The following is a 16,193-nucleotide window of genomic DNA, read 5'->3' on the forward strand; positions in this document are numbered from 1 at the left end:
AGTATTGTTTCACTACCACAGCAGACTCCTATGTGTGTTACTTCAAGGCACAGTGTTCTTCACTAGGGATGAGCGAACTCGAACTGTATAGTTCGGGTTCGTACCGAATTTTGGGGTGTCCGTGACACGGACCCGAACCCGGACATTTTCGTAAAAGTCCGGGTTCGGGTTCGGTGTTCGTCGCTTTCTTCGCGCTTTTGTGACGCTTTCTTGGCGCTTTTTGAAAGGCTGCAAAGCAGCCAATCAACAAGCGTCATACTACTTGCCCCAAGAGGCCATCACAGCCATGCCTACTATTGGCATGGCTGTGATTGGCCAGAGCACCATGTGACCCAGCCTCTATTTAAGCTGGAGTCACATAGCGCCGCCCGTCACTCTGCTCTGATTAGCGTAGGGAGAGGTTGCGGCTGCGACAGTAGGGCGAGATTAGGCAGATTAACTCCTCCAAAGGACTTGATTAACTGATCGATCTGCAGCTGTGGATCATTGAGCTGCTGATCCTCAATTGCTCACTGTTTTTAGGCTGCACAGACCGTTTGTCAGTCACATTTTTCTGGGGTGATCGGCGGCCATTTTGTGTCTTGTGGTGCGCCAGCACAAGCTGCGACCAAGTGCATTTAACCCTCAATGGTGTGGTTGTTTTTTGGCTAAAGCCTACATCAGGGTGAAGCTGTCACACCAAGTGCATTTAACCAGCAATAGTCTGTTCATTTTTTGGCCATATACAAAATCAGGGGCAAGCTGCGCCTGTCACCAAGTGCATTTAACCCTCAATGGTGTGGTTGTTTTTTGGCTAAAGCCTACATCAGGGTGAAGCTGTCACACCAAGTGCATTTAACCAGCAATAGTCTGTTCATTTTTTGGCCATATACTAAATCAGGGGCAAGCTGCGCCTGTCACCAAGTGCATTTAACCCTCAATGGTGTGGTTGTTTTTTGGCTAAAGCCTACATCAGGGTGAAGCTGTCACACCAAGTGCATTTAACCAGCAATAGTCTGTTTATTTTTTGGCCATATCCCAGTCTAATTCTGTCACTAAATCCATACCGGTCACCCAGCGCCTAAATACTAGGCCTCAAATTTATATCCAGCTAAATCTGTCCCTAGTGCTGTAGCTGGGCGAGTTATTTAGTGTCCGTTCAAGCACATTTCTTGTTCTGGGTTGAAATACAATTCCCAATTTAGCAATTTCATAATTTAGTGGTTTCTGCTATATCAGAGCTATTTGAAATCTATCCCTAAAAGGGTATATAATATTCAAGGTGCACATTGGGTCATTCAGAATAACTTCACACACACCCGCTACTGTGTATTTCCAAGTCTAATTCTGTCACTAAACCCATACCTGTCACGCAGCGCCTAAATACTAGGCCTCAAATTTATATCCAGCTAAATCTGTCCCTAGTGCTGTAGCTGGGCGAGTTATTTAGTGTCCGTTCAAGCACATTTCTTGTTCTGGGTTGAAATACAATTCCCAATTTAGCAATTTCATAATTTAGTGGTTTCTGCTATATCAGAGCTATTTGAAATCTATCCCTAAAAGGGTATATAATATTCAAGGTGCACATTGGGTCATTCAGAATAACTTCACACACACCCGCTACTGTGTATTTCCAAGTCTAATTCTGGCACTAAACCCATACCTGTCACCCAGCGCCTAAATACTAGGCCTCAAATTTATATCCCGCTAAATCTGTCCTTAGTGCTGTAGCTGGGCGAGTTATTTAGTGTCCGTTCAAGCACATTTCTTGTTCTGGGTTGAAATACAATTCCCAATTTAGCAATTTCATAATTTAGTGGTTTCTGCTATATCAGAGCTATTTGAAATCTATCCCTAAAAGGGTATATAATATTCAAGGTGCACATTGGGTCATTCAGAATAACTTCACACACACCCGCTACTGTGTATTTCCAAGTCTAATTCTGGCACTAAACCCATACCTGTCACCCAGCGCCTAAATACTAGGCCTCAAATTTATATCCCGCTAAATCTGTCCTTAGTGCTGTAGCTGGGCGAGTTATTTAGTGTCCGTTCAAGCACATTTCTTGTTCTGGGTTGAAATACAATTCCCAATTTAGCAATTTCATAATTTAGTGGTTTCTGCTATATCAGAGCTATTTGAAATCTATCCCTAAAAGGGTATATAATATTCAAGGTGCACATTGGGTCATTCAGAATAACTTCACACACACCCGCTACTGTGTATTTCCAAGTCTAATTCTGGCACTAAACCCATACCTGTCACCCAGCGCCTAAATACTAGGCCTCAAATTTATATCCCGCTAAATCTGTCCTTAGTGCTGTAGCTGGGCGAGTTATTTAGTGTCCGTTCAAGCACATTTCTTGTTCTGGGTTGAAATACAATTCCCAATTTAGCAATTTCATAATTTAGTGGTTTCTGCTATATCAGAGCTATTTGAAATCTATCCCTAAAAGGGTATATAATATTCAAGGTGCACATTGGGTCATTCAGAATAACTTCACACACACCCGCTACTGTGTATTTCCAAGTCTAATTCTGGCACTAAACCCATACCTGTCACCCAGCGCCTAAATACTAGGTCTCAAATTTATATCCCGCTAAATCTGTCCTTAGTGCTGTAGCTGGGCGAGTTATTTAGTGTCCGTTCAAGCACATTTCTTGTTCTGGGTTGAAATACAATTCCCAATTTAGCAATTTCATAATTTAGTGGTTTCTGCTATATCAGAGCTATTTGAAATCTATCCCTAAAAGGGTATATAATATTCAAGGTGCACATTGGGTCATTCAGAATAACTTCACACACACCCGCTACTGTGTATTTCCAAGTCTAATTCTGGCACTAAACCCATACCTGTCACCCAGCGCCTAAATACTAGGCCTCAAATTTATATCCCGCTAAATCTGTCCTTAGTGCTGTAGCTGGGCGAGTTATTTAGTGTCCGTTCAAGCACATTTCTTGTTCTGGGTTGAAATACAATTCCCAATTTAGCAATTTCATAATTTAGTGGTTTCTGCTATATCAGAGCTATTTGAAATCTATCCCTAAAAGGGTATATAATATTCAAGGTGCACATTGGGTCATTCAGAATAACTTCACACACACCCGCTACTGTGTATTTCCAAGTCTAATTCTGGCACTAAACCCATACCTGTCACCCAGCGCCTAAATACTAGGCCTCAAATTTATATCCCGCTAAATCTGTCCTTAGTGCTGTAGCTGGGCGAGTTATTTAGTGTCCGTTCAAGCACATTTCTTGTTCTGGGTTGAAATACAATTCCCAATTTAGCAATTTCATAATTTAGTGGTTTCTGCTATATCAGAGCTATTTGAAATCTATCCCTAAAAGGGTATATAATATTCAAGGTGCACATAGGGTCATTCAGAATAACTTCACACACCCGCTACTGTGCATTTCCAAATCTAATTCTGTCACTAAACCCATACCTGTCACCCAGCGCCTAAATACTAGGCCTCAAATTTATATCCCGCTAAATCTCTCGTTACCGCTGTCCTGTTGTGGCTGGGAAAGTTATTTAGTGTCCGTCAAAGCACATTTTTTGTTCTGGGTTGAAATACAATTCCCAATTTAGCAATTTCATAATTTAGTCGTTTCTGCTATATCAGAGCTATTTGAAATCTATCCCTAAAAGGGTAGATCATATTGAAGGTGCACATAGGGTCATTCAGAATAACTTCACACACACGCTTCTGTGCATTTCCAAGTCTAATTCTGTCACTAAATCCATACCGGTCACCCAGCGCCTAAATACTAGGCCTCAAATTTATATCCCGCTGAATTTGAATACAATACATTGGGCCAAATAATATATTTGTTGTTGTGGTGAACCATAACAATGAGAAAAACATCTAGTAAGGGACGCGGACGTGGACATGGTCGTGGTGGTGTTAGTGGACCCTCTGGTGCTGGGAGAGGACGTGGCCGTTCTGCCACATCCACACGTCCTAGTGTACCAACTACCTCAGGTCCCAGTAGCCGCCAGAATTTACAGCGATATATGGTGGGGCCCAATGCCGTTCTAAGGATGGTAAGGCCTGAGCAGGTACAGGCATTAGTCAATTGGGTGGCCGACAGTGGATCCAGCACGTTCACATTATCTCCCACCCAGTCTTCTGCAGAAAGCGCACAGATGGCGCCTGAAAACCAACCCCATCAGTCTGTCACATCACCCCCATGCATACCAGGGAAACTGTCTCAGCCTCAAGTTATGCAGCAGTCTCTTATGCTGTTTGAAGACTCCGCTGGCAGGGTTTCCCAAGGGCATCCACCTAGCCCTTCCCCAGCGGTGAAAGACATAGAATGCACTGACGCACAACCACTTATGTTTCCTGATGATGAGGACATGGGAATACCACCTCAGCATGTCTCTGATGATGACGAAACACAGGTGCCAACTGCTGCGTCTTTCTGCAGTGTGCAGACTGAACAGGAGGTCAGGGATCAAGACTGGGTGGAAGACGATGCAGGGGACGATGAGGTCCTAGACCCCACATGGAATGAAGGTCGTGCCACTGACTTTCACAGTTCGGAGGAAGAGGCAGTGGTGAGACCGAGCCAACAGCGTAGCAAAAGAGGGAGCAGTGGGCAAAAGCAGAACACCCGCCGCCAAGAGACTCCGCCTGCTACTGACCGCCGCCATCTGGGACCGAGCACCCCAAAGGCAGCTTCAAGGAGTTCCCTGGCATGGCACTTCTTCAAACAATGTGCTGACGACAAGACCCGAGTGGTTTGCACGCTGTGCCATCAGAGCCTGAAGCGAGGCATTAACGTTCTGAACCTGAGCACAACCTGCATGACCAGGCACCTGCATGCAAAGCATGAACTGCAGTGGAGTAAACACCTTAAAACCAAGGAAGTCACTCAGGCTCCCCCTGCTACCTCTTCTGCTGCTGCCGCCTCGGCCTATTCTGCTGCTGCCGCCTCGGCCTCTTCCTCCGCCTCTGGAGGAACGTTGGCACCTGCCGCCCAGCAAACAGGGGATGTACCACCAACACCACCACCACCACCTCCGTCACCAAGCGTCTCAACCATGTCACACGCCAGCGTTCAGCTCTCCATCTCACAAACATTTGATAGAAAGCGTAAATTCCCACCTAGCCACCCTCGATCCCTGGCCCTGAATGCCAGCATTTCTAAACTACTGGCCTATGAAATGCTGTCATTTAGGCTGGTGGACACAGACAGCTTCAAACAGCTCATGTCGCTTGCTGTCCCACAGTATGTTGTTCCCAGCCGGCACTACTTCTCCAAGAGAGCCGTGCCTTCCCTGCACAACCAAGTATCCGATAAAATCAAGTGTGCACTGCGCAACGCCATCTGTGGCAAGGTCCACCTAACCACAGATACGTGGACCAGTAAGCACGGCCAGGGACGCTATATCTCCCTAACTGCACACTGGGTAAATGTAGTGGCAGCTGGGCCCCAGGCGGAGAGCTGTTTGGCGCACGTCCTTCCGCCGCCAAGGATCGCAGGGCAACATTCTTTGCCTCCTGTTGCCACCTCCTCCTTCTCGGCTTCCTCCTCCTCTTCTTCCACCTGCTCATCCAGTCAGCCACACACCTTCACCACCAACTTCAGCACAGCCCGGGGTAAACGTCAGCAGGCCATTCTGAAACTCATATGTTTGGGGGACAGGCCCCACACCGCACAGGAGTTGTGGCGGGGTATAGAACAACAGACCGACGAGTGGTTGCTGCCGGTGAGCCTCAAGCCCGGCCTGGTGGTGTGTGATAATGGGCGAAATCTCGTTGCAGCTCTGGGACTAGCCAATTTGACGCACATCCCTTGCTTGGCGCATGTGCTGAATTTGGTGGTGCAGAAGTTCATTCACAACTACCCCGACATGTCAGAGCTGCTGCATAAAGTGCGGGCCGTCTGTTCGCGCTTCCGGCGTTCACATCCTGCTGCTGCTCGCCTGTCTGCGCTACAGCGTAACTTCGGCCTTCCCGCTCACCGCCTCATATGCGACGTGCCCACCAGGTGGAACTCCACCTTGCACATGCTGGACAGACTGTGCGAGCAGCAGCAGGCCATAGTGGAGTTTCAGCTGCAGCACGCACGGGTCAGTCGCACTACAGAACAGCACCACTTCACCACCAATGACTGGGCCTCCATGCGAGACCTGTGTGCCCTGTTGCGCTGTTTCGAGTACTCCACCAACATAACATGGCCAGTGGCGATGACACCGTTATCAGCGTTACAATACCACTTCTATGTCTCCTTGAGAAAACACTTAGGGCGATGATGGAAGAGGAGGTGGCCCAGGAGGAGGAGGAGGAGGAGGAGGAAGAGGGGTCATTTTTAGCACTTTCAGGCCAGTCTCTTCGAAGTGACTCAGAGGGAGGTTTTTGGCAACAGCAGAGGCCAGGTACAAATGTGGCCAGCCAGGGCCCACTACTGGAGGACGAGGAGGACGAGGATGAGGAGGAGGTGGAGGAGGATGAGGATGAAGCATGGTCACAGCGGGGTGGCACCCAACGCAGCTCGGGTCCATCACTGGTGCGTGGCTGGGGGGAAAGGCAGGACGATGACGATACGCCTCCCACAGAGGACAGCTTGTCCTTATCCCTGGGCAGCCTGGCACACATGAGCGACTACATGCTGCAGTGCCTGCGCAACGACAGCAGAGTTGCCCACATTTTAACCTGTGCGGACTACTGGGTTGCCACCCTGCTGGATCCACGCTACAAAGACAATGTGCCCACCTTACTTCCTGCACTGGAGCGTGATAGGAAGATGCGCGAGTACAAGCGCACGTTGGTAGACGCGCTACTGAGAGCATTCCCAAATGTCACAGGGGAACAAGTGGAAGCCCAAGGCCAAGGCAGAGGAGGAGCAAGAGGTCGCCAAGGCAGCTGTGTCACGGCCAGCTCCTCTGAGGGCAGGGTTAGCATGGCAGAGATGTGGAAAACTTTTGTCAACACGCCACAGCTAACTGCACCACCACCTGATACGCAACGTGTTAGCAGGAGGCAACATTTCACTAACATGGTGGAACAGTACGTGTGCACACCCCTCCACGTACTGACTGATGGTTCGGCCCCATTCAACTTCTGGGTCTCTAAATTGTCCACGTGGCCAGAGCTAGCCTTTTATGCCTTGGAGGTGCTGGCCTGCCCGGCAGCCAGCGTTTTGTCTGAACGTGTATTCAGCACGGCAGGGGGCGTCATTACAGACAAACGCAGCCGCCTGTCTACAGCCAATGTGGACAAGCTGACGTTCATAAAAATGAACCAGGCATGGATCCCACAGGACCTGTCCGTCCCTTGTCCAGATTAGACATTAACTACCTCCCCATAACCATATATTATTGGACTCCAGGGCACTTCCTCATTCAATCCTATTTTTATTTTCATTTTACCATTATATTGCGATGCTACCCAAAGTTGAATGAACCTCTCCTCTGCCTGTGTGCTAGGCCTAAATATATGCCAATGGACTGTTGCAGTGGTGGCTGACATGAAGCCTGATTCTCTGCTATGACATGCAGACTAATTCTCTGCTGACATGAAGCCAGATTGTCTGTTACGGGACCTCTCTCCTCTGCCTGGGTGCTGGGCCTAAATTTATGACAATGGACTGTTGCAGTGGTGGCTGACGTGAAGCCTCATTCTCTGCTATGACATGCAGACTGATTCTCTGCTGACATGAAGCCAGATTGTCTGTTACGGGACCTCTCTCCTCTGCCTGTGTGCTAGGCCTAAATATATGCCAATGGACTGTTGCAGTGGTGGCTGACGTGAAGCCTGATTCTCTGCTATGACATGCAGACTGATTCTCTGCTGACATGAAGCCAGATTGTCTGTTACGGGACCTTTCTCCTCTGCCTGGGTTCTGGGCCTAAATTTATGAAAATTGACTCTTACAGTGGTGGGTGACGTGAAGCCTCATTCTCTGCTATGACATGCAGACTGATTCTCTGCTGTCATGAAGCCAGATTGTCTGTTACGGGACCTCTCTGCTCTGCCTGTGTGCTAGGCCTAAATATATGCCAATGGACTGTTGCAGTGGTGGGTGACGTGAAGCCTCATTCTCTGCTATGACATGCAGACTGATTCTCTGCTGTCATGAAGCCAGATTGTCTGTTACGGGACCTCTCTGCTCTGCCTGTGTGCTAGGCCTAAATATATGCCAATGGACTGTTGCAGTGGTGGGTGACGTGAAGCCTCATTCTCTGCTATGACATGCAGACTGATTCTCTGCTGACATGAAGCCAGATTGTCTGTTACGGGAACTCTCTCCTCTGCCTGTGTGCTAGGCCTAAATATATGCCAATGGACTGTTGCAGTGGTGGCTGACGTGAAGCCTCATTCTCTGCTATGACATGCAGACTAATTCTCTGCTGACATGAAGCCAGATTGTCTGTTACGGGACCTCTCTCCTCTGCCTGGGTGCTGGGCCTAAATTTATGACAATGGACTGTTGCAGTGGTGGCTGACGTGAAGCCTGATTCTCTGCTATGACATGCAGACTGATTCTCTGCTGACATGAAGCCAGATCCTCTGTTACGGGACCTCTCTCCTCTGCCTGTGTGTGTGCTGGGCCTAAATATATGCCAATGGACTGTTGCAGTGGTGGCTGACGTGAAGCCTCATTCTCTGCTATGACATGCAGACTGATTCTCTGCTGACATGAAGCCAGATTCTCTGTTACGGGACCTCTCTCCTCTGCCTGTGTGTGTGCTGGGCCTAAATATATGCCAATGGACTGTTGCAGTGGTGGCTGACGTGAAGCCTCATTCTCTGCTATGACATGCAGACTAATTCTCTGCTGACATGAAGACAGATTCTCTGTTACGGGACCTCCCTCCTCTGCCTGGGTGCTGGGCCTAAATATATGCCAATGGACTGTTGCAGTGGTGGCTGACGTGAAGCCTCATTCTCTGCTATGACATGCAGACTAATTCTCTGCTGACATGAAGACAGATTGTCTGTTACGGGACCTCTCTCCTCTGCCTGGGTGCCGGGGCCTAAATATCTGAGAATGGACTGTTCCAGTGGTGGGTGACGGGAAGCCAGATTCTCTGCTATGGAACCTCTCTCCAATTGATTTTGGTTAATTTTTATTTATTTAATTTTTATTTTAATTCATTTCCCTATCCACATTTGTTTGCAGGGGATTTACCTACATGTTGCTGCCTTTTGCAGCCCTCTAGCTCTTTCCTGGGCTGTTTTACAGCCTTTTTAGTGCCGAAAAGTTCGGGTCCCCATTGACTTCAATGGGGTTCGGGTTCGGGACGAAGTTCGGATCGGGTTCGGATCCCGAACCCGAACATTTCCGGGATGTTCGGCCGAACTTCTCGAACCCGAACATCCAGGTGTTCGCTCAACTCTATTCTTCACCACCATACAGGCTCTCTGCAGCCAGGAAATAGCAGTTTTTAACGCAATTCTCCGAAAATAAATTCAAATCGAATCAAATCTTTTCGTAAAATTTGGCGAACCGGCCGAATCAAATTTTTGAGAAATTCACTTATCTCTACCAGGCAATGTAGAACAGTAGGGGATTGGTGACAGTGAATATGGATTTTTTATTTTATTATTATTATTATTATTATTATTATTATTTTATTTTATATGTTTATAAAATACTGTTGTTCAACCCTTTTACTTTTATGTCAATGTGTAATTCAGATTTTCTTTCCATGCTGAAATACATATCCCAGCACTCCTTTACCCTTCACACAGCATCTATAAGAGCTAAGAAGATCCTGTCTCCAGCTGCCACTAGAAGTATGGTAAAATATGGCTGGACAGACACCCATGTGTTTCACATAGTAATTGGGTATTTTATAATGAAAGGGGCAGTATTTCACACAAAACACTGTTCGTAACAGTTGACTACTACAGGCATCGACAACGTGTACTGGAATTCTGGGTAATGAGAAACCTTTCTCTATAAAAAGCTTACTCTGCGTGCTTACATTGTACTCTATAGCTGGAGCTTGTCACTGTTGTAAGGGATTTATCATTTTTTTCAATGAGAAAAAAACTGTAATGTACATCTGTAATTTGACCTCATGATCAATAGGGCCAGTTTTCCTTTTCTCAGTATAGATAAAGCCTGTTAAAGATGTGAAAATCGATTACAAAACATAAAACAGATCAAGTTTGCATTATTCCGTGTGCAGCTGTTGTCAATTAGGGGTCCTCCGGAGCCCCATTCAGCGCTGCAGCTGTAGAGTCTGATACGTGTAACATGGTGTGTGGCAGCTAAACGCAGTTAAATCACCATTATTGTTGCGGAAGGAAATAAAATGGATTTGCACCAGACAGAAACACACACAACTAATAAAATCCCAAGAAACTGGAAAGCTCATAGTCCCAATTCATGAACAATTTATATACAGCAATTTAAATTCCTATAAATTAGATTTGGTACAATTTCAATAATCTTGCAATTTCAAGGCCAGATGTGCTGGATTATCAATTTCCATGGATTTGTCAGACTGATATCCATAATTCTTTGTCAGCTAAATCCATCAACCACAGAGCAAATCTGCCATGGCTCTGTTCACGTCAGCGGCATGGCTTCCATTTATAACAGAAGACACAGCACTGAGCCAGCAGCAGCCGTAGTGCCCTATATAGAAAAAATGCCCCCATAGTGACCCCAGTATATAAATGGGCCCCAAATATATAACCCCCCCAGTAGTGCTAACAAATAAAAATAAAATAAAAAATACCACACCATGACACTCTCTGGAACACTTGCTCCGCACCAGGGGCAGTATGAACATGTGAACATGTTGACGTTACAATGCTGGGAGCATCAGGTCCTGCTGCCTGCAGTGTGGAACAAGTGTTCCAGCTAGCGTTGATCCGAATCTCAGGGAAAATTTGATTCACCGCAAAGCGGTAATAAAAAACATAATCATAGTTACCATTTGGTCGCAACAAGCCAGCCGCTGCTATCTAGATTGAAGAACTTGCACGGAATCCTGTGTTCGGTGACGTATGATGTCTCCATTGCAGGCAATGTGATGACATCACCACGGGCCGCACAACATTTTGTGCTAGGTCTTCAATCAAGATGACTGCAGTCGGCTCATCAGGATCAAATGCATGAGGGTAAGTATAATTTTAATAATTTTTTTCAAATTTGACATTGTATTATTGCTGTCAGATGCCACAATTAGCGATGAGCGTGGCATCGGAGGGGTACAATGACGGGGGAGGGGAGACACCACAATCGCTGCTCCCTTTCATTGCACCCACTACTTAAAAAGGAATGTGCTTTGTGACAAATAATTAGTCACAAAGCAAATTTTTTGTCAAATTTGGCGAAGTAGCTGAATCACATTTTTCAAAACTTCGCTCATCACTAGTGCTAACAAATTAAAAGTAAAAATAAACACACCATGCTTGAACACTTGCTATGTAGAAGAGGTCTCAGTAGAAGTATAGTACAGTAGAAGTCTCATATTATTTTATTTTTTATATATTTTTTCTAAGTAACTGGCTATGCAGTTATTATAGCTGAGTGGTTAAGGGCCTTGCCTCTAATGCAAAAGGTTGAGAGTTTGAATCCCAGCAAAAGTTCTTCTGAAATACAGGCTAAATTAGATTTAAATACACTGGGTGTCCCCAAGCACTGACTCCATATATGGACATAGCTATATACGGAGTCAGAGCAGGGACTACTAAGCCGCAGACTCACACTGAGGGATTCTCTCACTGTACAGCAATCTCTTCTGTATAAAAATAGAGGCTAAATTAGATTTAAATACACTGACTCGAGCATTGCGCTCGAGCACACGTGGTATTCGGCTGAGCATAGCGATGCTCAAGCCGAACTGATGTTCAGCCGAGCATGTTCGCTCAATACTAGTCAGTTCCTGCCGCCTGCAGTGTGGAACAAGTGTTCCAGCAAGTGCCTGTGGTGAGATGAGTATTTTATTTTTGGAATTTTTACTCAAAGATCCTTCTGCTCCACCAATAGACAGGTGCCCTTCTATGGGCTAAAAAAGGGCCCATTGATTTCACTCAGCCTTTGCTTTATACGAGTCGTCAATTTATGATCCATTCCTGGCTTTGGCTTCCCCAAAAAAAAAAAAAAAAAAAAACTGAATGTAGAAACCCAGCTTTAATAGTCACTTTAACGATGCAACGCTTAACCATATTTCTGGTGTACTGTACAATGATTGCTCCCTGAGCCCCATTTACATGAGTGCTTATGTAAATACCGTACAGGCAGGTCTTTATCACCAGCAGTTATGAAACTGGATAACTGCTTTTCGTTTGTCAATTTCTACACAAACCCTGACATTTATTCCGACATTTACTCCTTACACATAAAAGTAAAAATGATATGTAAACAAGACTCAGTTCATCTTGAATATGTCAGCCCTGCAAAGAGGCTCAGACGCTGTTCACTTTCCGAATGCTGACTATGTGGATGTTAAAACAGTTAAGTAGCTAATTGCATGTTAATTGATGATCACTATACTTTTAATGTGGCAGCATTGTTCTATAATCAACACAATTAGCTTATTATACATTCCACCGTTAGCTTGTTATACATGCAGCTAAGCTTCTGGCCCTCTAGAGCAATCTTTAGTTTACGTTCCCTATGAGATATTCATAGCCGGGGCACACATACACCTGCTTTCTTCACTTACATTGCATTAAATTGCAAGCTGTGATGCAAGTTCAATGTGCCAGTGCGCAGGGGTAGAACACGTGAGGTTCACGGTGGGCCAGAATGTACATATAGTTTGAAGGGGAGAACAGCACTGGATTCTCTGGGGCACACTCGGTTACAGGGGACACCGGCCAGGTGGTGATTGAGGTGCCCTTGATGGTGGATGGCTCCTGAGTGCTTGTGCGGCTGGGCCCCTGATTTAGGTTTTGTCGTGACGCCAGCACCTTGATGGTGCAAAATGTTGAGAGTAATAGTAGTGTGGAGTTAGAAGAATGAGGCAGGTTTAATTCCAACTGAGAACTTTACTATAACCAGGTTCTTGATAACAGTTTACAGCCAGTAAACCCATGCAAGTTGGATGTGATTAATCCTAGTAACAGGCTGCACTGGTGGTAATGTCTCAGGCTAGGGTAGTACGTTAGGTACTCACTGAGAAACAGCTCTTTGCTTTGCTTCAGACTTAGTTTAGGTAATCCCAGTCTTGCTCTTCTACACAAGTGATATGACAGAATCCTTATCTGTCTTGAGAATAACGTTGAGGCTACCAAAAGCTAATAAGTCCTTCACCTAATTCCAAAGGCGCCTAGAGCCTACAATAATGGCATTCTCCTTCCTTTGTCTTGATCCAATACCTTCCTTTGTCTTGATCCAATACTACAAGAAATTCACTTGTTACTCCTGAAGAATGCATAGTAGAATGTAGACTTTCCTCTACCTCTCTTCCTGGCTTTGATACTGATATGCACAATGGCTTCTCTGGGCCATGGAGCTCCAGAGAGAGCTGAGAGGAGCAGGGACCTCTCCTTCCCCCTTAGCTCCTAACTCCATCTCCTTCACACATCCAACTCTCAACTGAGAGAGAGCTAACTAGGCCTGAACTACACTATTTATACTGTGGTGCTACCCCATCTAGGGGTGGATGTATGTAGTGCATCTGACAGCCTGGTAAAAAGGAATATCACAGGATAACACAATACAGCATGATATTACAGATGATAACAAAAATCTATTGCCGTTCCCATATAAGCTAGTGGGACGCTGCACAAGGCCACCATACTGCAGAAGAAGTCATATTCTTCCTGGGCCAGGGTTGATGTTATATAGTGAACACATCATGCAATGGTTTTCCTCAGTGCAGAACCTTACAATCCCCAACTGTATCTTCACTGTAAGTTATTTAACAAATGTTCTTTGTGGTGGCATTTATTAGTCATACAACACTTTTTTTGGACACCTTTTCTCAAGAGGTCTATGAGAAAACATCTGAAGAAAAATAAAATGCCACACCAAGAACATGCTGCAATTTCAAAAATATCAGTAATGGGGCACACCATCTGAGCTGTAATAAAAATAAAGAGCTTCAGTAGAAGGGACAGGCCCCTTATATTGAGCACATCCCCTGAGCCGCCTACTTAAAATAAATCTAGCAGAGCAATTGGAGCAATGAAAGGGGAGATCTCTGGATCTATGTGAGGTACAGGACTGATTCTAGCTTTATTAGACTCATGTACTATATGATATTTGATTTTCAATTTTTACATGACTCATTAATTACATAGATCATGAAAAAAACTTTTTAAGGTCCTTAATCACAGATTTTTTTTACCCCTTAAAATGAACCATCATTTTTATGGTAGTTTTCCTGGTAATCACACACACTTGTACAGATCCTGTAGTTGGCCCAAACTTGACCTGCACCAGTTGTATTACAACAGGCTGGATGATAAATATGGTACATGGCTAAACACTTTTGTTTAACTCTGTACCAACTATTAGTTGTCTTATTTTAAGACAGAATTTTACACCAGAATTTGGTGCAAAATGGCACCTCTTAGGCCATGCCTCCTTTCTGATGAAGTTCTGTCCTTTCCAATACGTCCTACGGGAACTACTAGTACCCTACTAGCAAGTCTGAAAAAAGTGTACAAATCCTAGTTACACCAAAGGTTTCCGCCACTTTTTAGACAGATTTTAGGCATAGACCCATTAGTAAATCTGGGCTAGTGTGTCTTATCATTAGCTTTTTTCCCTTCATACAGAAGGTGTTTTCAAAAAGCTTGGAAAAACTTCAAGCTTCAAGAGCTCCAGCAAAAAAGAAGTCAACTAATGAGCAAAAACACCAGTAGCAAAAAAATACTTATGTAACTTGCTTTTTTATATTTCCCATAGACCTTCTGCTAATATCTGGAGCTGACATTTCTAAAGCAATACAATGATACAAAAAACGCTAGTGCAATAAAAAAAAAGTACAAAAGGGCAGAAAAATTGAGGGCCAGGCCTTTTATTCCCCAAAATGCGGAACGCAAGCGGCCGGCATCCATGTTTTACGGATCCGTGATTTGTGGACTTCAAAACACCCGACAGTTGTGTGCATGAGCCTTAAATGTTATCTTTAAACTTGTCTTATTGCAGATTGCAATTGTATGTCTAAAATATGTATTGTGCTTGTTGCAGGTAGTCGCCAGTATATAGTGCTCACGGCCCGCGTACACCCAGGTGAGAGCAATGCCAGCTGGGTTATGAAGGGAACACTGGAATTTCTCACAAGCAGTGACCCTATTGCACAGATTCTCAGAGAAACCTTCATTTTCAAGATTGTTCCAATGCTTAACCCAGATGGTGTCATCAATGGAAAGTAAGAAAAAAGTTTGAGTTCTTTTGTATGCTGTGTGTTACCTCTCTTTGGGTATTGCATTGCTAAATGTATTCCATAATGAATAATTAAACAAGATCTACTCTGTGAGAAGTGTGAAAGCTGCAATACTAAAGGAGAGAAGAAAAACATCAACAAGTCTAGCCCTCTTCATTATAATACATATAAAATTACCTAGTAACAAGGGCACATTTTAGGCTAGGACTACATGGTGAAACTAGGGATGACCGAATTTGTGTTTCAAGTTTGTCATACAAGGTTCGGGTTATCTAAGAATTCCATTATGGATTCTGCTACAACGGACCATAAGTTATGGTCCGTGGTAGCGGAATCCATAACGGAATTATTAGATAACCCAAACCTTGTATGCTGAACTTGAAGCACAAGTTCGGTCAACACTAGGTGACACTGGTTGTGGCCAGGTATGCAGTGTACCATTGATCCCATAGAAATGAATTGGATCACCAAAAATCGAATATTGCTTATTTTTTGTGTGATTTGCACTGAGATACCATTCATTTCTATAGCATCACTGCTACTCTGCAATCCTGGCCATGACCAGTGTTGCCACATAGCCCTAGTCCGTGTCCGTTCTGTTTTTTTGCGGAATGTATATGGAACCATTCATTTCAATGAGTCCATAAAAAAAAAAAACGGAAGTTACTCCATGTGCATTCTGTTTCCATATGTCCCTTCCGCAGAACACATCCTATTATTGTCTACATTACGGAAAAGGATAGGACTGTTCTATTAGGGGCAGCTGTTCCGTTTTGCAAAATACGGAATGCATATGGACGTCATCCATATTGTTTGCGGATCCGTGTTTTGCTGACCACAAAATACATACGGACGTTGTGCATGAGCCCTAAGGCCTAGTAAACATGTTAGTGATTTG

The 16,193-nt window shown here is 44.9% G+C and overlaps 1 protein-coding gene across 1 annotated transcript in view; it reads left to right on the plus strand.

Moving 5' to 3' along the window:
• Positions 1-16,193, plus strand: part of AGBL1 (AGBL carboxypeptidase 1) — a 1,106,789-nt gene that overhangs the window by 444,975 nt on the left and 645,621 nt on the right. Inside the window, exon 18 of the mRNA XM_044279459.1 lies at positions 15,100-15,280. Coding sequence (XP_044135394.1) covers positions 15,100-15,280 — 181 coding nt within the window. The remainder of the gene's footprint in view (positions 1-15,099; positions 15,281-16,193) is intronic.

Source organism: Bufo gargarizans, chromosome 2 (assembly GCF_014858855.1).
Source record: "Bufo gargarizans isolate SCDJY-AF-19 chromosome 2, ASM1485885v1, whole genome shotgun sequence".
NCBI lineage: Eukaryota > Metazoa > Chordata > Amphibia > Anura > Bufonidae > Bufo > Bufo gargarizans.